This window comes from Lissotriton vulgaris, chromosome 2_1 (assembly GCF_964263255.1).
Source record: "Lissotriton vulgaris chromosome 2_1, aLisVul1.2, whole genome shotgun sequence".
In the NCBI taxonomy this organism is placed as follows: domain Eukaryota; kingdom Metazoa; phylum Chordata; class Amphibia; order Caudata; family Salamandridae; genus Lissotriton; species Lissotriton vulgaris.
In genome coordinates this window covers 10,417,794-10,443,303 of record NC_141687.1, presented here as the reverse complement: position 1 = coordinate 10,443,303, position 25,510 = coordinate 10,417,794, and the positions used below count along the sequence as shown (strand labels likewise).

The window sequence follows — 25,510 nt, the reverse complement described above, 5'->3', positions numbered from 1 at the left end:
ATGCAAAAGTCACAAGCAAGGTTCAATCAATTTGCAATCAAGCAACAAGATACATTTTAATCACTTCCAAGCGGGGCTAATTCCCCGGCGTGCGGGGGGGGGACGCGCGCGGCACCGTAGTGCTCATGACGAGCCCAGCTCATCATGCTGCACAGTGGAGCTGTGCTCATGATGTGCTGGACTCATCATGAATCCGCCCACCCCAATAGAATGCCCGCACAGGCAGGGAATTAGCCGCGCGTGGGCAGGCTGCAGCAGTTATAACGAGCTCAGCTTGTCATGAGCACAGCTCCATTGCGCGCTCATGACGAGCTGAGCTTGTCATAAGCATGGAGGGGTTAACATGCTGCAAGCATGTAGAGAGTCAAATAACTATTTTGAGTCATCAAATCAAAAAACTGTCCACACATGTGAATGGACCAGACATCCGTACATCATTGTGCAATTCTGTCTGTGTAAGAGCATGTCTGATGAATCTTTCGAACCATATGGAAACTCACAGGAATGCTACACATATTTCGTTCACACTCAGTGAACTGGATGTGGAATTTACAATGTCCAGTTGTAGGTGGCACAAAATTGCTGTACTTAATGTGAAAGGAGTTACACGATCTGGTAATTTCCTGCATGTGTCACGCTAACTTTTTTTTGCATAGAATGTACAATTGTCCGGAATTCTAACATGATTCTACATCTGTTCATGTTTCTTAGGTGGACCACTGCCATATACACAGAGGGAGGTAGACACATTTGACGACCCCAACGCTACCAGTATCATTCATCATTGATTGTGATGTTGGTGATGCGCAAAGATCAAAGCTTGACTCTGTGTGCGGGCAAATACAGAATGAACAATACATGCAGCTGCAGTCTCAACTTATTGAATGTTATCAAAGTTTAAAGACCAGGATGGACCACATTGTGAATGTTGTACTGTGTGGAGACATGCATGGACATATCAAAAGCCATGACAGTGTCAGGCAGCCCCTCCCTCAGTTCAGTTCATGAAGCTTTATTCAATACAAATGAATGACCATGAAAGCACAGATAAAACAGTGAATACATCATGATTGAAAAAGATAAAATACAGAGTTTAAAAAAATCCATAAATGTAATACATTAAAAAGTCATATTTTTCCTGGAATAAATGCATTTGTTTAAAAACGTTGCAGTATAAAAACAAATATCTGCTGATTGTAAATTTAAAATAAGGCCCATGGCTTCCTTAACTGTACGCACACCATATTTGTTAAGCATAGGTTTCAAAAACATAGTACGCTGTTCCCTGTACAGTTCACAGAACAAAAGAAGTGCTGAGTGCTTTGGGTAGATATAGAGTCACACATGCATGGTCCTGTCGGATGTTTCTTAATCTGGGGATGGGCCACTAAATAATGTGCCATCCCGAACCGCAACCTTGTAAGTACAAACTTGTGTGACTGTCTAGTTACCATCAGAAGATATAATGGAAACATTTCTCCTGTAACAAATGAATTATAAAACAGTACAGTAGATAATGATCCAGAGACTAGTTTACGCTTTCAATCTTCAAATCCAAGAAAGGTATTTTTCATATCAGACTTAGTATTATTGGATACTGCAGATGGGTCGTTAACAATATTAACACCATAGATTTCCAAAAAACAGACAACAACATATTTGATCCATGGGATCGCCAAAAATGTGTCCATTAAAAGGCAATCCTCAATGACAGATCTGTTAAAGGCCTTCTCTTCCTTAAGCCAGATGGAGCGCCAGACCATCAAAGGCCTGAAGGATAACAAATCGCTTAAAAAGTGGATATTAAGCTCTTGATGGATCAATTCATTGGAGGTTGAGACAGATAGGCATAGAAGCTTTTTTAAAAAATAATTTTCTTCAATTTGCAAGCTATCATGCCGGCTATAGTCCCATATGCCTGCACCATATAATGCAATAGACACACACCTTGCCTGATAAATTTTAAGCATGTCTAAGGTGCGCCTCTCCCCCACTTTCGAGGCAAATCTAAAAACACCATAAGCATTCTTGGCCATTTTATTCCGGATATTGGTGAATTCACTGGACCATTTCCTGTCATTTGCAAAGGTAATTCTCAGATAACAAAATTTGTCCACATGTTGGACTTTTTCCTTATCAATAAAAAAGGCATTTGGACACTTCCTTTTTTTCCCACAGGTCATTGTTACAGTTTTCCCTTTGTTAATCACCAGTTTCCTTTCTTTAATAAAGGCTGAGAAACTATCCATTAGGCGCTGTAATCCTATCGGCGTTCTTGATAGTAAAACAGCGTCATCAGCATATAATAACACTGGGATAGGGTCGCCGTGGATCTGAGGGGCATCAGCCCCAACCTTCTTTAAAACTTTATCAATCTCGTTAATAAATAAAATGAAAAGAAGTGGGGCCAGGACGCAGCCCTGCTAATTCCCCGCTGGACCTCAAAGTTCGGGGTACATTCCCCCCTTTACCAAAACGAACGCAAGTCTGTAGGTTGTCATATAATCTAGCCAAAAAGAATACTATACCCTCTGGGGCACCTAGATTGAGCAGGGTGGTCCACAGGGTGGGATGGTCCACTAGATCGAAAGCGCTGCTTAGATCTGCAAAGCAGAGGTATAGGGAGCCCTGTTTGGCCTCGGTGTACTTCCCAATCAGCAGATCCAAATTGATGCACTGATCGAGAGTACCCCTACCCCTTCTGAAGCCATATTGGCTATTAGCCAGAATACCCTCCTGCTCAGCCCATTCCTCCAATCTTACTAACATGACCCGGCTCATAATTTTGACCGACGAGTCAAGGAGGGATATAGGGTGATAGTTTTAGGCCTCTGACCTGCTGCCTTTTTTATAAATGGGTACAATAATTGATTGTCCCCAGGTAACAGGTACATTACTACAGACAGCAGCATTAAAAACAGATGCTAACAGGGGTCCCCATAATTTGGGTTCAGTCTTATAGACATCGATGGGTACCCCGTCGGGGCCCTGCGCCTTGCCTCCTTTACTAAGTGTAATGCAATATTCTACTTCCTTGGGAGTGATGTCAAGAGGCACCACATCCCACCCCTTGGGCTCCACCGCCACTGTTCTATTTCTATCAAAGATGTTGGAAAAGTGAGTTATCCACCCCTCACTAGACACGGTGGAGGTTAGTTATGGGATATCGTCCGCTTTAAGAAATGGGGAATTAATTGTTGCCCAGAACAGGGTGGTATTCGATGTTTCAGCAGCTAAATTTAGTGAATCCCATGCCTGCAATTGGAGTTCCCTCTTCCTCTCAGTAAGGGTGCATTTATATTCCAGTCTTGATTTAGCAACTAAAACAGGATCCCTAGGTTTAACCGATAATGCCGACTTCAAGGAAGTTAAAGAGACTGTACAGTGATGGCTAAACCATCCTGGATTCTTCCTCGATAGAGTTTTGGCTTTCCCGGTAAATTTCCTACTAATAGCTAAGTTAATACTATTAAAACACAGCAGTACCTTCTCATGGTCATTAACATTTGCTAAAATTGAGTCAATTTCTGCAAAGCTCCCCTTAATAATACAGCTAGATAAATCCCCTGGTTCCAAATTAGAAACAGTAGGTCCCACTATAACTGGCTTATCTGCCCAGAAAGAAGTTTCTATTGTAATACAATTATGATCACTGGTATTACAGACAACTATATTAGGGGTGGCACAACAAGAAAATACATTGGAGGATATAATCACATGATCAATGACCGAGCCACCTAGACCGCTCTTAAATGTAGGGACAGTTAGACCATGTTCATCTTTACAGGGTTCAAGAATTTCCAAATTATAACAACTCATTAATTTGTGCAGTTCATCTCCGTAGCTGCCATGGCTAAAATGCGGAGCATCCCAGCCATCGTTAGTTGTAACCCCGCAAATCCCCAATGTTGAATGTTCACATAACTTAATATTGAAGTCACCAACCCAAATGAAGTCGAAAACAACCTTAGATTCTGAGCATAAATTTTCAAGGGCAACAGCTAAATTGAGGACCACTTTGGACCTGGTATTGTCAAAAATATTATTATAATAGTTGATCAATATAATGTTTCGAGCACCAGTCTCGACAAGCCAAAGGATCTGCCCATGAACACCCATTTGCAGATGTTTTTTCACCACGATAGGGCGTGAAATAGATATTAAAACCACAAGACCCCCTTTAGTTCGCCCTGGGCCTGAACCATAGGCAGGTAGGTTGTAGGACTCAAAGCCATCATAAGTAATCTCTTCCCTGCTCCATGTTTCCTGGAGGCACAGGATATCATAATTGTTAATAAAATCAATCCAAGCTGGATCCCTCTCCATTGACCTAATCCCTGCCACATTCAAACTAGCAAGTGTAATTCCCCTCAAGCTGTGACCACCGTGGTTGATCTCCCTTCTCTTACGATCAGCCAAGCCACAGACTTCAACAGTGTTACTGACACCCCTGTTGTCCTGGATTACGCTTGTGCAGTCTTCAGCCTCGTGCCCTAGGCAGATTACTGACTCTGGGTAAATAGGAACAGAGTTATCGCTTTTTCCTAGTTCTTCCCCGTTATCATATTCTCCCTGGGCAAACGACAAATAAGGCACAGGGAGTCAATCATTACAATCTAGTGAACTGAGTGCATGAAATCGATTGTACATTGGTGTCACAAGTGCAGGCCCATAAGCCTGTGGGAATAAACCATTCCTAATACTAGTACTGGCCTGAGAGGAGGTATTATGGTGACAATAAAAGAATGCGAGAGAGCGTACACCCACTTTATGGTCAGACACAGGCAGAGAGGCCGCCCTTAGGAGAACAGTGGCTGCATGTTGAGGGTGCTTAAAATGAACTATAACACAGTCACCTTTACTGCTCTTCCTTGAACTTCCAATCCAATTGACCCTCCTGGTAGTTAGAATTTGGTCAGAATATTCAGTAGGAAAACCACACTGCCTGTTTAACCAAGACACCGTCTTATTTTTTAGGGATTCATGTGATTCTAGAACGGTATCATTTACTACCTCTGGTACATTGGTTAATACAACCACATAGGGTGCGCATTCTGGTGGTAAGTTAATAAAGCGCTTACGTCTTACCTCAGTCCAACCCTCCTCTCTCTCCTTACCCTTGTTTGCCTCAATTGCAGTCCCATGGGTAAAGGGGCCTACTGCTTGCTTTGGGTCAATAAGCGGGCCCTCTCTGAGAGGTAAAACCCTCTCTGTCCAAGCTACAAAATTAGGACCGGTGGCTTGTAAGGTCACCGTGCTGCCGCTGCTACCTTGCCCGGTCGTGGGATTAGAGGCAGCTACCTGGGCGAACGGCAATGCTGTGCCAGGACACGACAACTTGGTTACAAGGTCTCCCAGTCTCTTGACCTCTAAGGCCATTATATTAAGTTTATCTACCAAGGGTTTAATAATCCCATCTATTTTAAACTGGGTAGTATCTAATAGCACACTATCCTCACTGTCCCTATCTACACCTATTTTAATAGGGTCGCTTGAGGGGACTACTGCCTTTTTACGGGATATCCGGGAACCCCCCGCTTAGGTAGAACTTTTCTATATGCCCTGACTGCTCTAACAACAGGGATAGTAGGGGTAACTGGGGTGGTAGGTTGCAGGATGCTGATCTCTTGCAAAGCAACATGTTTGTTTAGGGGGATATCTTGTTGTTGCATCACCGAACCATCCAGAGATAAATCCAGAATAATCGGATGATTAAACACCTCCCCATCAGTGATATCAATGTTTGTACATGGGGATGAGGGTGGCGGAGAATTGTTGAGACCCAAGGACATCCTCCTTTCGTTATTTATTTTACTAACAATTTTTACGAGATAGTTGTCCATAGTTACTGTTGCAGGAGCCTGGGGAGCCCTATTTTTAGACATGCTAATAAGTATTTTTTTTTTTTTTAGATGATATCTATATAATAAAATGGAATTATACACAGCCGATATTTCCACATGAACTGTCCACATATAAAATAAGTATGTACTAAAAGCAAAATCTTCTATATCATGGAGTCTCGCTATACCGTGGTGTAGTCCCGGTGGTCCATACACATAGAGATTAGTCCAGCGAGTGTGGCCCTGCCCTGCCTCGGACAGCCACAGACGGCCCCGCCCTTCTCCCGGGCTTCTCTCGGCCCGCTCCCGCGACGCGGGGGGAAGCGCTGATCTTTATGCGCCTCCTGGCTTCCGGCCGCTAAGGCAGCTGGGCAATGAAGTCCCCCGGCGCTGTCTTACTTCCTTCCGCTGTGCAGCGTTTGTCCATCGGGAAAAGTGACCAACTGCGGCGGAGCTCTCAGCAACAAGGTGAGGGCACAACAACTCCCCCAAGCCCCCAAGCAGGATTCTCACTGCCTCGTAATTGTGGCCTTACAATCAGTGTTTGTTGCCTAAACCACGCCAGCAGCTTAATCCGCGGCTCCAGCCGCGCTGTGGTGGCGTCGCAGTGGCGTTGACAACCGCCACCGCGCTGAAGAAATGACAAGCTGATCCCTCCACACTGGACAGAAGGTTTTGCAGGGGTTTAGCAGGGGTTTAGCAGGGGTTTTTGCAGCTCCAGCCACGTTCGGTGGGCCTTTGTAGGAGGGGGTGCGACCCCGGCGTTCTGCTGCCAAGCAAATTAGCACTCCCCGGCCCCAGCCGCGTTTTGGAAGGGCATTGAAGGGAGCTGGAGAGCGTCTCGCGGCTCCGGCCGCGGTTAAGTTAAATTTACAGCTCTGCCGTGCTAAGTAAGAGATTGCCGCGTTTGGACAGGCGTCAGCTCACCGTGTATCCAGCAGTGCCCGTAGACCTCGGCGCTCAGGTGGTATCAGCGCCGGCGTGATGCCTCCGCCCGCAGAGAGGTCCCGACCCCGCCGCCTGTGCCGCCACCGCCAAAGCACGCCAACAGACCTCGGACCTCGGCAACCGGCCTCGTGTCAAAAGCAGCGCCACCGCGTGGACAATCCAGAATGCAAAATGGAGTGCCCATTGCCACTTAGACTGGAGTAGCAGAAGCCATGTACAGACTGCAGCATCCGATGGATGATGTTTGGAGAGGAAGGCATGCTTACCACATTCCTCACTACATGTGGGTAGTGGTGTTGTGCCCAATCATTGAACAGGATGGTGTTTCTGGGTTCCAGTGTGGGTGCAAGGTCAGACTCAGGTGGTCTGGGGAAGTACATGGGTTGCAATGCGTTTTCGCATAGAGTCAATGTGATAACACAGAGAGCAACCAAGCACACACTGTCCATGCTCGGTGGCCATCATTGTCATATGTCACTTCATGATTTTGACATTTTAAGTGTGAACAAGTTTAGTTATCGGACTGTTATTTGTCATCCAAGCCTCAATGTCTGATGTATCATACTAGGAATACTTGATCAATGACACACTTTTAAACAACATCCAACATCTCCACAACGGCTCCTACAACACTGGGATGCCTGGCTTCACCTTGGGGGTGCCCAGGAGGGGCATCTCACAGGGAGAGCCAGGAAGGGTTCCACAGCGTTATACAGCACCGGGACACCCCGGTGGGGCAGCTGTGCGCTTTACAAAATACACTACAAATGCACTACATTAATTATTTATGTACAGATTAATAATCCCCTTGTGCATCCAGTACGTCACTTTTTGTGACACACTGGCAGCGCTTTTCATATTTACAATGACGTGAATAGCCACTCTTCCTGGCCTTTCATGTCCTTGTAACTATAGCCACTTGAGACACAGCTTTATTTGTGAAAGGGGCGTTCTATGTGTGTTGCTGTGGGTGTTGACACCTAACACCCATGGAACCAGACACATTTCCAGGTTTACGTGGATTCGTAAACCTGATAATGCTTCAGTATACTATGCTCACTAGAGGTGGCATAGAGAGGTGCAATGAGAAGCAAGCTTTTAATGTCTCCAATGTTTTAAAACGTTCAATGCTTGCTGCAGTCCACAGCATGCATTGAGTTTGGAAAAAGCCTGCTGAGACCATTCTTGTGCCGGAAGCTGCCCCTTCATTCACAACAAATACATCCCCCATGACGCAGGCATCCTTGCCCCATGGTGCAAGGGAGCATGCACAGGCGCATGGCAGCTGTTTCAGTGCCAGTACTTGGGAAACCACAGGAATGCCGCATCCCATTGGATCTATGTGGCATTCCTGTGCTCAGAAAGTAACACAGTGTGGAAAGGACAAAAGGCTTGTTGTGCGGCGCTGCAACACTTTCAAGTAAGACTGCCCCTTAAATCTCCATATGACAACACATATTTCACACATACATTGTCATACTGAACAGACAATGATCAAGTACTTACACACTCTTTCAAGTGAGTCCACATTTTACAACAAACATAATACCCAGTGAAATTGAGGAATGGAGCCAACACGAAACAAGGTCACATTTTCTTGACACACAAGTAGAGAAGCAGCACTCAAGTTGACATGTTTGTGAATGTTGAAACAAAGATATTTTATTTGTATTTTATGCTGTGATTAATACATTGTTGTCATCACAATGTATTCTACTTCAGTGAGTGGGGAAAGAAAATGTATGGCACAGGTGTTACTGTTTTTTAAATGATAGTGTCTGTAGGACATTTTACTCATCGAAGGAAAGTTGAATCTGTTGTTATACAACACTTGTGACTTTGGGTCAATATAGTGACCAGTCTTCCTAGTGAACTGTGTTGCTGACTCGTCCTCCTCCTCAGAGCGGTCAGATTAGGCATTCTTTGTCTCTGTAGTTGCAGGGTATGTTGTCTCACTGCTTCCACCAGCAGTGTCAGAAGAGGCGTAAGGGAACATGTATTCGGGGTACATGGACTTTTCTACTAGTTTAGTGAATTCAACATTGCTTGCAGATTTTCAACAACAGTCAGCAATTCCCCCTCAAGGCCAATCATAGTTGCCATGTACATGTCTTGATGTTGCTTTATGTATGTCAAATTGTCATCAATTTTTTGAAGGTGCTGAAGAGCATCATTGGAGCCACTTTGTTGAGACGTTTTTACATCATTCTGACTGTTGAATATGTCAGTCAGAGATTGTGCACGTCCTGGTGTTTGGTTCAAATCAGGAGTCAGGACTTCGAGTGTTCCTTGCAGGAGGCCATTCACACTCACCATAGCCACATAAACCTCTCGGAGGATTTCATGTTTTTGAGCTATAACGGTTGTAATCTCCGGGCTTGTATTTGTTGTGGCAGATTCTTTTATTGGTTGTTGGGTATCAGTTGAAGTACCCACCTGAGTGGTGCCAGTCTGCGATTGTGTTGTGGAAGTTCCATCCACTGAAAAATAAGGTAGAAATGTGTTAGTTGTCTTTGCATGTTCAATTGTAGTGAGGTTAAAGCAGATGCATCACACGTGGGATATCATAGCTGATCTCAGTTTCACAGTCAAGAAGTCTATGTCCTGATGCAGACTGATGCTCAAGACTCATACTCACTTGAGTGGACATTGCACCCCTTATTGGTACAGTCGTGGTGCTGGTCATTGGTATTCATTGATACTGACCTGTGGACATACACTGCATTGGAAATGTTGCTCTTAGTAGTAGATGCAATGTCTGGCAACACTGCAATGGCAATTCTAAAATAGTGTGTGATATCAGTGTGTTGGCCTCCTTTTAAGCACAGCATACTGCCAAAATAAAGATATGTTTCCATGCACATTTTGGAGACATTATGGCCTATTTGTACAAGTCCTCACTCAAACTACCACTAGCATGAGTTAGTGGAAGTTTGCTTTGTGCCGGCCTTTTGCCCACAAAGAACGCACTGTTAGTGATGTTTTTACAATACAATACGTTGTGACAAGGCGAGATTTGCAGTTGTCCGCAATGATGACTGCCAGAATCACTGCTGTAAAAGCTTTAGGCACATTAGTGGCAAAGGCAATCAAATTAGTCAGCCCTATTTTTTATGGCATCAACAGTGAAAACAAGCATATGAGTCAACCTACAATGATAACTAGGTGATAACTAGGTGACTAACATTGTTTGTCATGCAGAATGGATTAGCCAGGCTCCAGTCCATCACTGATCAACACTTCCCGAGCCCCCCAACAGCCATGATGACCAGGGAAAGAAGAAAATCTAAGCTACAATACTGAGTACATGCGCTTTGCGGAGCAATACCAGTGTGCATCACTTATCATTGGGCACTCCTGCTACACAATGGCATACAAACCCACAAAAGCACCAATGAGTACCTGGCTGAGGGTGGCAATGGTGGCCCGGCATTTATTAGCCAAACTGGGATGCGAAGGTGCAGTGTAGTTGCTGGTCTGTGTTATTAGGCATTGAAGCATTGGTCATTACCCTGACCTGGTGGTATAGTCAACCAGGTCGCATGGAGGCAGGTTGCAGACTTTTGTGAGAAGACACCCTTGTCCCCTTTGTTGCTGTGAATGTTACATATCTCCCTGAGAAACTACGTGGGATTGTAGACATTGCAAACCGTGCCCCGACAGTACACTGGGCTGCACAAAGGATTTTGCCAATGGTGGCCAGCGCCTATCTGCATCAGATGCTAGAAGATGGGTCACTGGCCATACGCTGTGGAGGGTGTAGACCCTGAGATGACGCAAACTTATGTTGCACAAACACTAAAACCACATGACTAAGGGATGCGTGTTGCATCACCTTCCTCATGTGATTACCCAGCTGTCTTGGCAGTGAATGCTGTACCCAGGCTTGTGGAAGACCACCTAGCAGAGGATCATGCTGGCTGAGTCACAGACTTTGAGAGAGTGACTCAGATAATACCACTTTGTTGATGTCCAATTCAGTGAAAGGTATTGTTGTGTATCAATGTAGATTCCTTATGAATTTCCTGATTCCCGCCCTTATGTAGGTACATTTCACATTGCCCTTATATAGGCATAAAAATCCAGTCCTTCTTTAGGCATTGTCCATGCTAACCAAATACAGGCATGGCTACTTACATCCATTCATCTACGTCACAACGGGTTCCTGGAAAACCAGACTCTTAAGCCTTTAGGACTTCCCCTTGCTTGAATATTGATTTCTCCAAGAACTCATTTATTATGCTGGAACATCTATTCCTTAGGGGATCATTCATGACGTTCATATGCCCGACTTCTAAGTCAATACTGGCATTCCTAAACATCTGCAAGGTATAAATATACCTTCACTTGCTATGGCAAGGCATGGTGCTGTTCGGCTACCTACTTGCACAATGGGGCTTACCACAGCAAGTCCAGAAGGAAGTCATCTCCCCAACTGATGCACTGACCAGACACTGGCATCCTCCTTGCAGAGAATCCAGCTCCAGTGTTTCTGATTTCCCGGGGGGTGTTTTAGAGATCAAGTCCCGGGAAAGAGATACCAACCTCTCTCATTTTAAGGTATGGAGCAGATTAGAACCTAGAGAAACTTTTAGCAATTCTTGGCAAAACTAAACTAAACTAGACTGTAGCTAAAAACAGCACCTACTTCTTCCCTCATACTAGACTTCGGTTAGGTACACAGGGGTTTGAATATTTTTAAGTATGGGCACATTTTGCAGATTTACGGTCCGCGAAAAAATTTGCGAACTCGCGGATTTGCACAAATAGACTGTTTCCCACTGTCTACTGGCTAATCAGTAAGTGCTACCTCGTTGGGTAAATGTATAGTGCTTTTTCTACACTACAGCTATGTAACGTGCCAGAAAGAGTTGTCTCCAGTGACCATGTGTGTGTTACTATGCCATTGCACCGAAGGGAGCAGGGGTCCCTTGAGTGAGCTGTCCATCCTAGTGGGTAAATGACGGGGAGACGGTGCACAATGCTAGTGTGTGGGCGGGCCAAGCAGGCAGGGTTTCCATGCGAATTCACTTGCCTCTAGTGTGTATAAAAGGTCGGAGACAGATCAGAGGAGCAGATGAGGAGAAAGAAGCTCCTGGTCACAGGAACTGCAAAGGGATTGCGCTCGTGAAAGTAAAGGATTCAAAGGCCTCTATCCAGCATCACAGCTACATTTCGACAGTAGATATGGGGAGAAAGCACATCTGCCCAGCCTCTAAAAATCTCACAATTGTTTTTGGGCTGATGAATGAGTTACTGAACTTAAGCTTCAGCTTGGGCACCTGCTTTATTTACATCTGTAAGTGCTTCTTGTCGAGGTTTAATTTTTGTGACAGGAGCATCGTGCCAGAATGAACCCTGCCCTTTATATTTATCAAAGAAGACGCCACCGTTTTGTGCGATACCTCTACTCAACTGGAGTACTTTCTACTGGCTAATCAGTAAGAGCTAACTTGTTGGCTAAATGTGCAGTGCTTTTCCAATCTACAGCTGCGTAAAGTGCAAGAAGAGTTGTCTCTAGTGACCATGTGTGTGTTACTATGCCATGGCGCCGAAGGGCGCAGGGGTCCCTTGAATGAGCTGTCCATCATAGTGTGTAAATGGCGGGAAGACGATGCACACCGGTAGTGTGTGGGCGGGGCCAAATGTGCAGGGCTTCTATGCGAGTTCACATGCCTCTTGTGCGTATAAAAGGTCGGAGACCAATCAGAGCAGCAGATGAGGAGAAAGAAGCTCCTGGTCACAGGAACTGCAAGGGGATTGCGCTTGTGAAAGTGAAGAATGCAAAGGCCTGTATCCAGCATCACAGCTAATTTTCGACGGTAGATATGGGGAGAAAGCACACCTGCCTAGCATCGACAAAGCTCACGGTTGTTTTTGGGCTGATGAATGCGTTACTGAACTTGAGCTTCAACTCGGGCAACTGCTTTAATTAAATCTGTAAGTGCTTCCTGTTGAGGTTTAATTTTTGTGACAGAAGCATCGTGTCAGAATGAACCCTGCCCTTCATATTTCTCCAAGAAGACACCACCGGTTAGTGCGATACCTCTACTCAACTGCCCAAAATCCGATCGCGAGCGGTTTTGCGAATTTTTCATCAATTTCGCGAGAATTGCCAAAAATCTGCAAAATCTGTGAGCAGAACGGATTTTGCGCCCAACGTTTAATTACTTTAGAAGCACCAGTTGAGTATTTTAGCCTGTGTTATTTATGTATGTATTTTCAAGTTTGACATAGCAACAGACCATGCTATTACAGTATTATTTCATATTACTGTTTACGCTGTACGCATTATACTTCGCATTGCCTTACGATTGTAGCAATTCATATCTCTTGCATGAGAAAGAAGACTGTTCAATAAACCCTTTTTATTGAAACGCCTGTCTCTCTATTTCTGTGCAACTCTGTAGAAACGAAGCATGCACGATTGAGTGAGTGAAATGGTTCTCAATTGTTTCCACGACTCTGAAGATATTGTTCTGACTCTAAGGGAAACAAAGTTGTCATGTTTATGCAGTTTTGAGAAACAAATCCCTCTTTGTTCACTCGAGAATGTTTCTAGTGACCTCTAAGTTAGCTGGCACACACAAGTATTTAAGTTTATTGTACTCGATAGAGATATACTGACCTCAGTCCTATGTCAAATCTATAGTGTATACTATTCCAATGCGTAGAGCCTATCAGGGATATAGGAACTACACTACAGTGTGATGTGTAGCGGGTGATTCCCAGCGTATAGTAGGGTGCAGGGGTAGCACCGTGAGGGACCCCCAGTGGCAGATAATCCACTATGGTGCTGCAGCATTGGGCCAATGATTTTGAGCAGTACAAGAAGGTGAAACAAATACCATCAAGGTCACTTTTCGGGCACTCATTCGATGTTTCCTTTCTGAGTGGGAGGGTGATTGGGGCTGCTCTACTCCCAAGTAGGCCCAGGGCTCAGTGGTATGCCCACTAAAGTGCACCATGACTGCTTCTTTGGCCCTTCCAGTCCTCCCGGAAAAGTCATCTGCACTCCCTGATTGCAATGCAGGCAGCATTATAGCATGCATGGAGAACATGACCACCTTGTAATCCCTTGTCTGAACGCATTGTCCAGGTGCACATAAGCAATCACAGCCCCACATTGCAGCCTAGTGAGTGACTTAGGTGAGGGAGCCTGGCTGCTTCCTGTCTCTTGAAGCAGTCTCAGAGGAGCAGGTGCACAGAATATGTAGGACCAGGCATTTGTAATGTGATGTCAAACACCGCTCACACATACCCCCACATCCATTCCCTCTCCAGTGTCTTTTCAGGCTTTGCCCACCTCCCAGCTGTCCAGTGCCCCTACATCATTTCTAAATGCCTGATGCTGTGCAGCCATGTGCAGCAGGCAGATCAGTGGCATACCAAAGGAATATCTTTGCTTTGAATGCATACATTACATTGCATTCCAATACAATGCATACCAATAGGTCTCATATTGCAACAGTGGAGAAAGAGCTGGATAGGGTAGCATTGTAAATTACAGTTCCCACTACAGTGAGTACAACCCAAAAAAGAACATTTGTAACACGTAACAACCCCTGATCACTGAGACTCATCCCAGACCCCCAAAACCACCTTAAATGTCACATTTGAGGCCCGAAGACACCCTAGTTAATTTTTTGCCACCAGAGGACACTGTAATTTTATTTATTGACCCCAAAATACACCCTATTTCATTTGTTGCCCCCAAAAGACACACTAATTTAATTTTTTGACCCCAGAAAATACCCTTATTATAATTTCAGACCCCAAAAGACACCCTTTCAATAAGTCAAAACCTTGTTCAGACAACTGCGCGATAAAGGAAACAGAGTAAACTTGTACGGTGTTTGTCAACTTATCTTTCTGTGCTGCTGTTGGTGCAACCGTATAATAATATGAGCCTGAATAAGACATAGTAAATCCTGAAAAATAAGGAAACTTTTGTGCAAACATTTTTGAACTGCCTTTTGGCGGTGTTGGACTATGTTCCTACTGGTGGTATGTGAACTAATTTCTAGGATTAGCAGACGTGTGCAAAAAAGGAGGACCGTAATGTCGATAACAGTACATAGATTCATGTTCTGATGTGCCTTCTAATGTTTCACTATTGAAAAATGCAGCAGATTTTTCTAATCCGACAACATTATTCACAGTTTCAATATCCCAATCATCGGGAAATGTACTTGAGGTAATGATATCACTTAATGATATTTTAAATACATGTGGAATTTTTAGAAGCTCGGTCAAACCGAATATGTCAAAATCAACCTTGTCCCACAGTATACCTTCCAGTATAGGAACTGCTGTAATATTCGCGGTTGACAAGTCTCTTTGTTCTAGATGAAATGATTCATGTGGTTTTAAAATCAAGTTAACCTTTTGGGCAGCAGAGCTTTGCTGAATGTATTGTCCACTAATAAGCATGTCAAAAAACCATCACTAAGCCTAACCAGAAAAGAAAGAAACGCACCCTGGTAATTATCCATAGTTCTACACACGGTTATACCAGGTAAGTTCTTCTGAGAAAGTTCAGGAAGTCTTTAACTTGCTACTTGTGTGATTTTTGGGCTGGCCTTGTTTCAGGTTCAATTGGATCCAAAGAAAATGTATCAAAGTTTATGAAATAGCCAGAAGCAGTTCGATCATTGTTGGGATTGCATGAGGATTTGTTGAAATCATACTTTGCTCTTGTTGAGGCATGCTGACGTAGACATCAGTATTTGGTCTCACAGATGTTTGTCTGTAAGTTTGAGTTTGATTTTGAAGTTGAACTTCAGGTTCAAGAGGAATAAGTTCCACAGCATTGTTGTCCATCATTCCGTACAGGGAACTCTTCGAACATGATGTGTCTTTCCTTTTGAACTGCTTTAATTGGAGCGAGAGGAGGGTGTCTGCTACTTTGGAGTCCACGTGTCCTACTCGTTAATATCGGCCACATAGTGTGGTTTGATTATTCGATTGAGACAAATATTTTCTCTATTTTTCCAGTAAGAGGCGGTAGGAGTAAAAAAAAATTCCTTCAATGTCTACGACTGGTACATGCTTTCTGCAGAATGGTCCAAATTCTTTCTTGTCCGCTATTTTCTCTCTGACCAGAACCCCAACCTTGGTGATCCAGACAGGGCTTGCCGTGACTGATTTGACTTCCCCAGTGGGGGTCTGCTTCAGGTGGACATTACTTTGTTGTGTCTTAGATTCATGTAGATCGTATAAAACAGCGTAACTGTCATGGATATCAAGTGGTTTTACATCCGCCACTGCACCTTTACAATCAAGATCAGGTACGCACAATCTCATCCCAAATAGGACCTCAAAAGGAGTGACCCCCTACCCCCAGAGAACTTCTTGGCATATTGTTCAAAGCTCTCTGGACTCCTAACTAATGCTTTACCCAACTTTCACCCGTGCCTGTTACTCAAGGTGTTAAAGCTTGCTTTAAGTCCGTTCTTTTCTCTCCACAACCAAATATCCCTCAGGATGGTACAGAGATGAGTAACGCAATGCTACAACCAATCTTCGCATGGCCTCCTTGTAAGTCAGAGAGCTAAAAGCAGGGGCCCGGTCAAAATGTAATATGGCAGTTGCATATGTCCCTATGAAGACTCGCAGATCTTTTACAACTGTTTGCACGTTAGCTGAGCGCTGGGGCCATACCCTCGAGCAGGAATCCACTGCAATCTTGATATACTTGTAAGCCCCGTCTCTTTTCAAGGGGCTGCAGTGGTCCAAATAAACACATGCTAATGGTTTGTCAGATATTAACAGTGGTGTCTGTGCTGGACATTTTACAGTGGAACCTTTCATCTGCAGACAGATGTCTCCTTTTAAGACATAGTCTTTAGTCTGATGGGTTAATCCAGGCTACCAATAGTGTTGTTTCAACAATTAAATAGATGCCATAACTCCTGCATGTGCAGAACCTATCCCTTTGTGTGCTGCTAGAATGAAACCTAACTTACAATACATGTTTTGAATTTCTCTATCCCCACTCCAGGAATCTGAGCAAATGGAATGTTATTAGCATCTAACTTGTAGGAGTACTTGAGGGCTTGAGTGATTTGCTGTTCTTGTGTGAAGCAATGACAGCCACCATCATCTAACTGTCTATTTTTATTTTAGAATGAGTGATTGCAGCTACGGAAGCTGTGTGTACTGACACCTTTGCGGCTTCGTCAGCCAATGAATTCCCTTCAATATGAAAGTCATCACGCTGATGACTGTATAACATGAGTCCTTGGTAGTTCGGATTTCAATTGCACTTCCTGTTCTCATAGCATTGTCTGCTCCATTGTGCCACCTTTTGCGTCTTTGAATCCGTTTTGAACCCAATACTACAAATATTCATCATTAGACTGAACAAAGCTAAAGGAATCACACATAATTAGTGTGTGGAAATCTCAATCTGTATTCACTAGTGCCAGTATTAGGGCTTTTAATTCTGTCAACTGTGCCGTGCGTTCTCCTAGAGAATGGCTGTTTGTGCAACTTGGATTGAACTTTCCATCCAGCGTGCAACCTTTAACAATTGCACATGCTGCGCTATTCTGTTGCTTACTCCCTATGGCCTTGTTGAGTCGATCCATCAGTGTAAATAATATTTTGATACTGATCAAGAGGCATTATTTCATTTGGTAGAGGATATTCTTGTTCATATTGTAGGAATGCTTCTGTCTTTAGATAATGCCTCGAGTTGAGTTATTTTCTGAGCTATGCACAATGGCATTTGCTCACATTTTGTGGACATTTTGACCAGCACTACGTGTAATGTTTGTGGTGTGATTTTAGTTGCTGTACTCTGAGACTGAGTTCCACTTGTTGCAACTATTGCCTGTTGGACAGTAAATGTTCTCTTGAAAAATTGTGTCATGTTTCTGAAGATTTTAATACAATCTTTGTATTGTTTGAGTAAGTCTCCTGATGGCATTGTTTCAATGTCAAGGTGTGGTGTGTGGGCTGCTAATATCGGCCATGTTGCCTCTTCTCCTCTGAGCGGGCCTAATCTTCCTCTTATGTGGGATATGGTGCCTTTAAACCAGTTTAAGTGTTCCTGGTGCGTAAGCTGATCCTCAATGTCCTCAAGGGGACAATATTCCATGGTTGCATCTCCTTCTGTGTAGATGTCTGAGTTCTTGCATCTGCTGCTGGGAAAGTAACCCTCACGTACAACCCAGGACCTACTGGCTTTAAGAACACTCCTCAAGACCTGGGGCCTTATTTATGAAGGCCTTGCGCCACCGGTGCGTCACTTTTTCCTATGTTAAAAGTGACGCACCGGCGGCGCAAGGCCTTCATAAATAAGGCCCCTGGCTCTTTGATCAGTAGCAGCCACCCCCCTCCCCCCCCCAGCGCCTTGAGACCCTCACGGGTATGTAGAGCACTTTACAAATATAATAATTGATTGATTGAAGTAACCCACAAATAAAATACCTCTGATTTGTATTATGCCATCCCTAATTGATAAACCATTTTTTAACCGTTTCAGGGTGACTGTTTGTCGGATTTTTCTGCAATCGGAATTGCGTCTGCATCTTCTTCTCCTGATGGGATGTGTATATTTACTATTATATTATCTCTTGTCTCAGTCATTTTTGTAAAGAAGAACTTTGTTCATTGGGAACTAAGATAAACCTTTCAATGCACAATTTTAGGAACACTGTGTCCTTCAAGCTTGATTAACCAACAGTCAATAAATAGGATTTGGCCCACTCATCTGTGGCGGAGTTAGTGCCTACCCACTTTAGACGTCTCTGGTGTTTTGTGAGTAGGGGTCTCTCAGAATAGCCTGACTGAGCTACTCAGATTCTACTGTTAAATAAGTACCCAACCTATGTTGGGCGCCATGTCATGTTGTTCCTATATTACCTATACAGAATCTGCCCCATATCTCACAGGATTTATTAGCCTGTCTGTATCAGCCATGTCACAGTGCCGCTAGAGTCTCCTCTTATCGGGGAGGGTTTAGTTCTTGAAAACTTCAGAACATGACAACCTTGATCCCCCAGGATCATAGAAACAGTATACTACTTTTCGCTCAGTCACTCGTGCTCACTTATTTTGTCTCAGAGATAAACAGAATAAACAATCTGAGCGTTTCAATAATTATTTATTGAACAGTTGTTATTCTAGTGTATAATAGATGAGCTGCAACAGCCATTAGATAGTAGCAGAGATATATGATTAGCAATAATACAAAAGTAAAAAGATGGTACAGTTCTACCATCTTGCAGAAATCATGAATATATATGTGTACATAAAACACATAATAAAAAGTGCAACCTAAAATTATGTACTGCTACACCGTCTCCCTAGCTAGAACTAAATGTACCTAGCATCTGTGTAGGTGTTATGGCAAGAATCATTCTAGGATCTGGTCAACCCCATTACCTGATAGTTAGAGAATATGGGGCCCTGTCATTGTCTTGAGTTGAACAACCCGTGAGAGATGTTAAACCACTGCTAGCTGTCGCATCTGCATGTAGGAACCTCAGGGTCTCTGGTCAGTGTGTCAGCCAGGAGTCATGGTCTCCTTTGTGTTTCTTAGTGAGACATGATGTATATATACCCACAGGTCTCCTCAGGGGATCTACCTTGCTGTGTTACTGTGTCGGCCTTTAGGATGACATCAGGCCTCAACTTTATACACCGATAATATACAGGAGATGTACATTTTACTGTTAGTCCTGTTGTTCTTCCAAGTAGCCTCATGCATATTGTATGAGAATCGAACCAGGGAAAAACCTGGGCACTGAATGCAGTGTCATATCTGGGTAAAAGGTCAGTGCCTAAGAACCGTTATCAATGTAATGTAGTGAAGGATATAGGTGAAAGGTTACACTGATACCTGTACCTATATTGAGTACCTATTTGGAATATAACAAGTCCTTTTGCACTGGCCTACGCTTTTGATCTTTTGGGCGATTCGCTGCATATCGCCTCTTTTTTGACAAGTGACAGCTTGGAACTGACAAAAGGCTGGTGCTGGTAGTTAGTGGCCTCCGTCACCAGTATCTCAATTTCCTCACAACTGAAATTGGACTTCTGCTTCCTTTTTTGACCTAGTCTGAACCTGTGCATCTGGCATTCTGCTACTGGTTTTTGCCAGAGGGTCCATGCTACTAAGTTTGCCTTTCTGGTCCATTATAAGGTCCTTTGTGGTCCAAAAATGTCTTTTTGGAGAATTGCGTCGATTCTGGGTGCCTTTTGCCACTTCATGCAATGTGCACTGTTGCACGGTATTCGGAATGGGGTTGCGTGTTGCAAATCGAACTTACATGACTTTTTCTGCTGTTGCGTCAGGCTGACTTGCAGCAGTTTTGTGGCACCTACGTCAGTTTTTCTGACTCGGAAATTGCTCCACAGTCCGTCCCCTTGTAAATTCGAATCTGAGTCGAATTGTGTTGTTGCAGCAGAGACAAAAGGTTTTTGACGCTTTGCTGAGTTGAGCCGGAGATGCACCATTTTTTTTTAATTCTGCATCAGAATATTGAATCATGAAATCAGTCCTGGTAGAGTGACAAAGAGCAGTCATGCTTTTCTAGAAGAACATGTGTTAAGCTTTTCATAGTGCCAACATGAACAATCAGTAATTGGCATGAATCGAAACAAATCCAACACCAATTTCTAAAGTTTTAGACACCATAATAAAGTCAATCAGATACATGTAACCAGGGTTATAGGTTTTGGATGAAAATTAAATCAGTGCAAAATAGTACTGTGAAATTGTATCAGTGGGGTCAGTGGTAAAAACTACTAGTGACAATCGGTCAATTGCAGATTGAGTTGTTTGGAACCCAAGGAGGGTAAAGAGGATACTGGTCCCAAGACCACAGAACAACATTCAGTTTAATTTCACCTGGCTCATTGATTGCGGATACAGAGTTGTCCTGGCTATCCTTCGTACTGACATGGGAGCCACAAGAGAGCTGGTTTTACCACTTACATGGTGCTGGTGGGGAAAGGGGAGAAAAATGTTGACAACAAAGCCACTGCTGACATCGGATTAAGGTTTTGCTGAGTTTCCTGTTCGTGCAGTGTCAAGTAAAAGTGGTGGTTGCCAAATTAGCTACCATTAAACCTTGGCAGATATAAGCAGAAGGTTATTTTAATAGCTGCTTGAAATTTTGTGGAGGGCCGGACTACAATTCTCACAATGCACTGGATCATCTATTTCTGGCCAATCCTTTGGAGGGCCGGCTGGCTCGCGTCTCTTTGGCTTTGGTACATTATTTTGACCTGCGGTACTAGGGGACTAGTGCCACTAGTCCAGGGGAATCTAGTGAAGCCTTTGGCTCTCAATGGGACACCGCCTGCCGGGGGAACCATGTTTTAACTTAAGATGAGAAGCTTTTATGCAGTTCTAGGAAGGTTGCCACTTGTGTGCCTCTGGTATATGCTTCTGTTGTTGTCGCAGATGCAGGACTCTTTTTTCTGCCCTTTGCTGAGGTACTAGTGCCAGGGGTAGCCCTTAAAGGCTAGATATAGGGTGGGGCCACAATTGGCCAATGGGCTACTAGCACCAGGGGCTGACTTGCCCTTAAGTGACTTCATACAGGGGTATGTGTTACTTTTCCTACCCAGAACCCACTACTCTACCACTTTCAAAAATATCAGGAGTCTTCCTCTGCTGTGCAGACCAGGTAGCTCACCCTGGAGTTGTGCCTAGCCTTCTGGGGGTGTACTCCTCCGATCAGTCAATCAAATCAATAATTATTTGCTGAACATGGAACTGTCATGCCAGGGGGTTTCTGGGCACTGGCATGCAATGTCTTCATTGTCCCAGCCCTGCCCACAAAATGCCTTGAGGAAATGGTAGGAAGAGGGAAGAAATTAGTAGAAAAAGCAAAACAGGGGGCAGAAAAACAAGCAAATAAGGCAAACAGAGGGCAAAATAAATGTCAAAAAATGTAAAACAGAGGGCAAAAAAACAAGCAGAACAGTAAAACAAAGCAAAATAGGTCAAAACAGAGAGCAGAAATGTGAGCAGGAAAGTCAAAACAGAGCAGAAGATGTGAAAATAGAGGGTAGAACAATATACAGAAATAGGCAAAATGGAGAACAGTGAAACAAGCAGAAAAAGGTAAATCAGAGGGCAGGAAAAGAGCAGAAAAGTCAAACAGAACAGAAGAGGTCAAAACAGAGGGAAGAAATGTGAGCAGGAAAGGCAAAACAGAGAAGAAGACGGGGGAAAAGTGGGTAGAAAAATGAGCAGAAAGGCAAATCCGATAACAGTAAAACTAGCAGAAAAGGTAAAACAGAGGGCTGGCAAACTAGCAGAAGAAGACAAAACAGATAACAGGGAAATGAGTGGTAAAGGGAAAATAGAGCAAGAAATAAGCAGAGGGGGCACAAACAGAGGGCAGAGAAACAAGCAGAAAAGTCAAAATGGAGGGAAGAAAAACAAGCAGAAAGGCCAAACAGAGGGCAGAAAAAGAACAGGAAAGGCAAAAGAGAGCTGAAGGGGTAAAACACAAGGAAGAAAAAGTAAGTGTTTGCACTACACGAGCTAGTCGTAGCACTACTCGAACTGCGTAGTGCGCTGTTCGCGATGATTGAACAGTGCCGGATGCTTGTCCGCACTGTGCAATCATTGAAAACGACATCTTGCACAGTGCGAGCTGTCTTTTACTGCCGCTCAAGTAGATTTTTACTCGAGCAGCAGCTTTCTCAACACGGACTGGTAGTTTCTTGCAATGAGAAGCCTGTCCTCTCCGTGTTGATAATGTCGCCGGGAGGTTTTTTTCCACGCTTGCGATAAGCAACTTGAGGTTGCTGATCACGAACCAGGAAAAAGTCTTGTTGGGATATCATTTTGCTTGCTCCTGGTTGCCAACTTGACGTTGAGGACCATGAGCAACCAAAAAATGCCCTCTGCACTACGCTACACTACGCATGTCTGCTCTGTGCTACATGCAATTCGCGTAGTGTGAAGTAGCGCAAACTTCGCAAACTATGCGAGCGTAAGGCTTTTCCCAGCGTTAAGAAAAAGGCAAAACAGAGGCATTTCCAGGCCTTCTAGGCTTTTGTTTCAGGCTTTGGAAACAGATCACACCTCCTGATGGGATCAGAATTCTGTCTTGGCTAAAACAAGATTGGGCTGGCAGCCACAGCATATAAAAGGCTGGGTCAACCTGGTGGGCAACCTCTAAGTTAGCCACAAAAGTTCATGACACATCAACCTTGACACAAGATTCTTGTCAAGGGTAAGGAGGTAAATTATTTGAAACCATATTTAGGCGGTGCCATAATTGTGCTGTCCAACTCAGTTTTGTCCACATTTCAGCCCATGTTATCCTTTAGTCTGTCTATCAGGGATAGTGTCCTTTAATAGCAAAAGACACTATATTGACATATAAGCTTGTACGTGCATAATGCACCCTGAGTCTTATGCTGTGTGATGGCTTCTTTGGGGGTGACTAGTATATATTAAAAATAGGGCATTGACTTTGCCACAAATGTTGGGGACAAATTCCAGTTCGATCAGTTTGCACTTCCCCGGCAGTCTGCAATGGCCGGCCTGCTGCCACAGGTCCCTCCAGGTGGCACAAATAGTGCCTCATGCCCTGGTGACCCCTTTGACACCAATAAACCTGGGTGCCACTGGTTCCATTTACTAGTGACTTATACAGGAGTTGAAGTCCTTTGCCAATTAGGGTTACCAATTCACATATATCAGTTTTAGGGAGAGAGCAATGGCACTGGAATCTGGTTAGCTTGCTTCAGTGCACAGTCAGAGACGAAACCACGCATCTAGTCGTCCAACTGGTGCCAAAATGGTAGGGGGCATCTGCAAAAAGGTCTGTTTTCTTACAATTAGCTGAGCAAAGTGGCAGAAAATTGTTGAGTTATCATCTAGCACAAATTCTACAGAGATGGATGCAGGTAGGGACTGAGCTTTTGTTGAGACCTGTCCCTTGTATGATGACAAGAAATACACTGGTCTCTACTTCAAGAGTCCCACAAAGGAGACCTGAGTGTGTAGTAATGTGTGCAAAGAGAGAGAGCTCACATTTTTAACACACATACCAAGAGTAATACCTATCATGAGTAAGATATCGAGGGACATTGGCCTCTCTGCTGACATCCTTCCTCACGGTGAATTGTAGTTGTTTAAGTGAATTTTTATGGGTTTTAAACATAAATTATGATTTTATTTCCAAGGTAAACATGCTAGGATGGAGAAAAGAGGAATCTTGTCTATTCAAATTTCTTCCAAAAATAATGCCTTGGTATGACAGTGTATGAGAAAAGTATGCACTGCTAACTACATTCCCTCTCCCTTCAGAAATATGTAAGGATAATAGGATGTGTTATCAGATTAGTTTTTCCGCTTCTAATTTACCCCTGAATGATAGGTATATATAGTTCAATGTCAACAAGTGGTGCTCTGAACTAAAATATGACTCTAAGGAAATTAGTATACATATTAGAATGTAGGAAAGAGCTTGCCTCTCTACACAGTGCTCACTCTTAGAAATCAGCTGTGCACTGTGGGTTGTGGAGAAGGACTGTTTTCTGCAGTAAGGGCTTTCTTTTGCATGATGGGTGTGTGCAGGGCTTGGTAAGAGATCTATTTCTCTGCTCTCTGGTTTCTTACCTACTACGGATGACTATACCAGTTGTTCTAGGCCCTGAACAAGTATTATAAAGAGCAGATTACACACAATGCACTATCACAAAGGACACAGATTTTTGTCAAGTGGTATAACCCAAGGCATAACACCAGTAAGTATATTAAAAGATTGTACTAAAATATGTTAGAATGTTCTCAATCCAAAGAGGATATACAGAAACACAAACATTAGAATTTCGTACCAGAAAACATGTACCATCTATTATAAACATATTCTTTTCAATGTGGAGTTAAAGGATAATCTACCACTACTTGTTGGCCAGTACACCAACTTACCATTAAAACACATATTTTACTTAGCAGCATCTTTTACTTTGCATGTTTTAAGTTTGCATGATTCTTCTTTGCATATACCGTTACTTAGCAAAGTCATATACTTTGCTGACTATTCACATTGTTGTTTGGAAATGAGGCACTTCCATTTCCAAACAACGACGTGCAGCTCTGACAACGCCTGAAGCAGGAGAAGAGATGAATCACAGTGAAGCAAGGGACAGTGAGGAGAGAGAGATAAATAGGGCAATTTAGTTTTTGTGGTTGTGCAGGGGCTTGTCTTTTTAGTTTTCGGTGTTCTGTTTATGTAGTGTAGAGTAGTGTATTTCGGTTTAGGGTAGTGGTCATGCTCGGGGTTATTTTATAGGTTTTAGAGTTGTGTTTATCTAGTGTAGAGTTGTGTGTTGGGGTTTAGGCTAGTGATCGTGCCGGGGCTTGTCTTTTAGGTTTTAGGGTTGTGTTTATGTAGTGTAGAGTAGTGTATTTGGGTTTATGGTAGTGATCGAGCCGGGGCTTGTCTTTTAGGTTTTAGGGTTGTGTTTATGTAGTGTAGAGTAGTGTATTTGGGTTTATGGTAGTGATCGTGCCGGGGTCGTCTTTTAGGTTTTAGGGTTGTTTCTATCTAGTGTAGAGTAGTGTGTTTGGGTTTAGGGTAGTGCTCGTGCAGGGAGTTTTCTTTTAGGTTGTAGGGTTCTGGTTATGTAGTGTAGAGTAGTGTGCTTGTGTTTAGGGTAGTGATCGTGCCGGGGCTTGTCTTTTAGGTTTTAGGGTTGTGTTTATGTAGTGTAGAGTAGTGTATTTGGGTTTA

The 25,510-nt window shown here is 43.6% G+C and overlaps 1 protein-coding gene across 1 annotated transcript in view; it reads right to left on the bottom strand.

The window, feature by feature from the left end:
* Positions 1-8,436: 8,436 nt before the first annotated feature.
* LOC147729452 (uncharacterized) overlaps positions 8,437-25,510 on the bottom strand; it is a 53,837-nt gene continuing 36,763 nt past the window's right edge. The window contains exon 3 of the mRNA XM_086958431.1: positions 8,437-9,271. Coding sequence (XP_086814557.1) covers positions 8,814-9,271 — 458 coding nt within the window. The 3' untranslated portion in view covers positions 8,437-8,813. The remainder of the gene's footprint in view (positions 9,272-25,510) is intronic.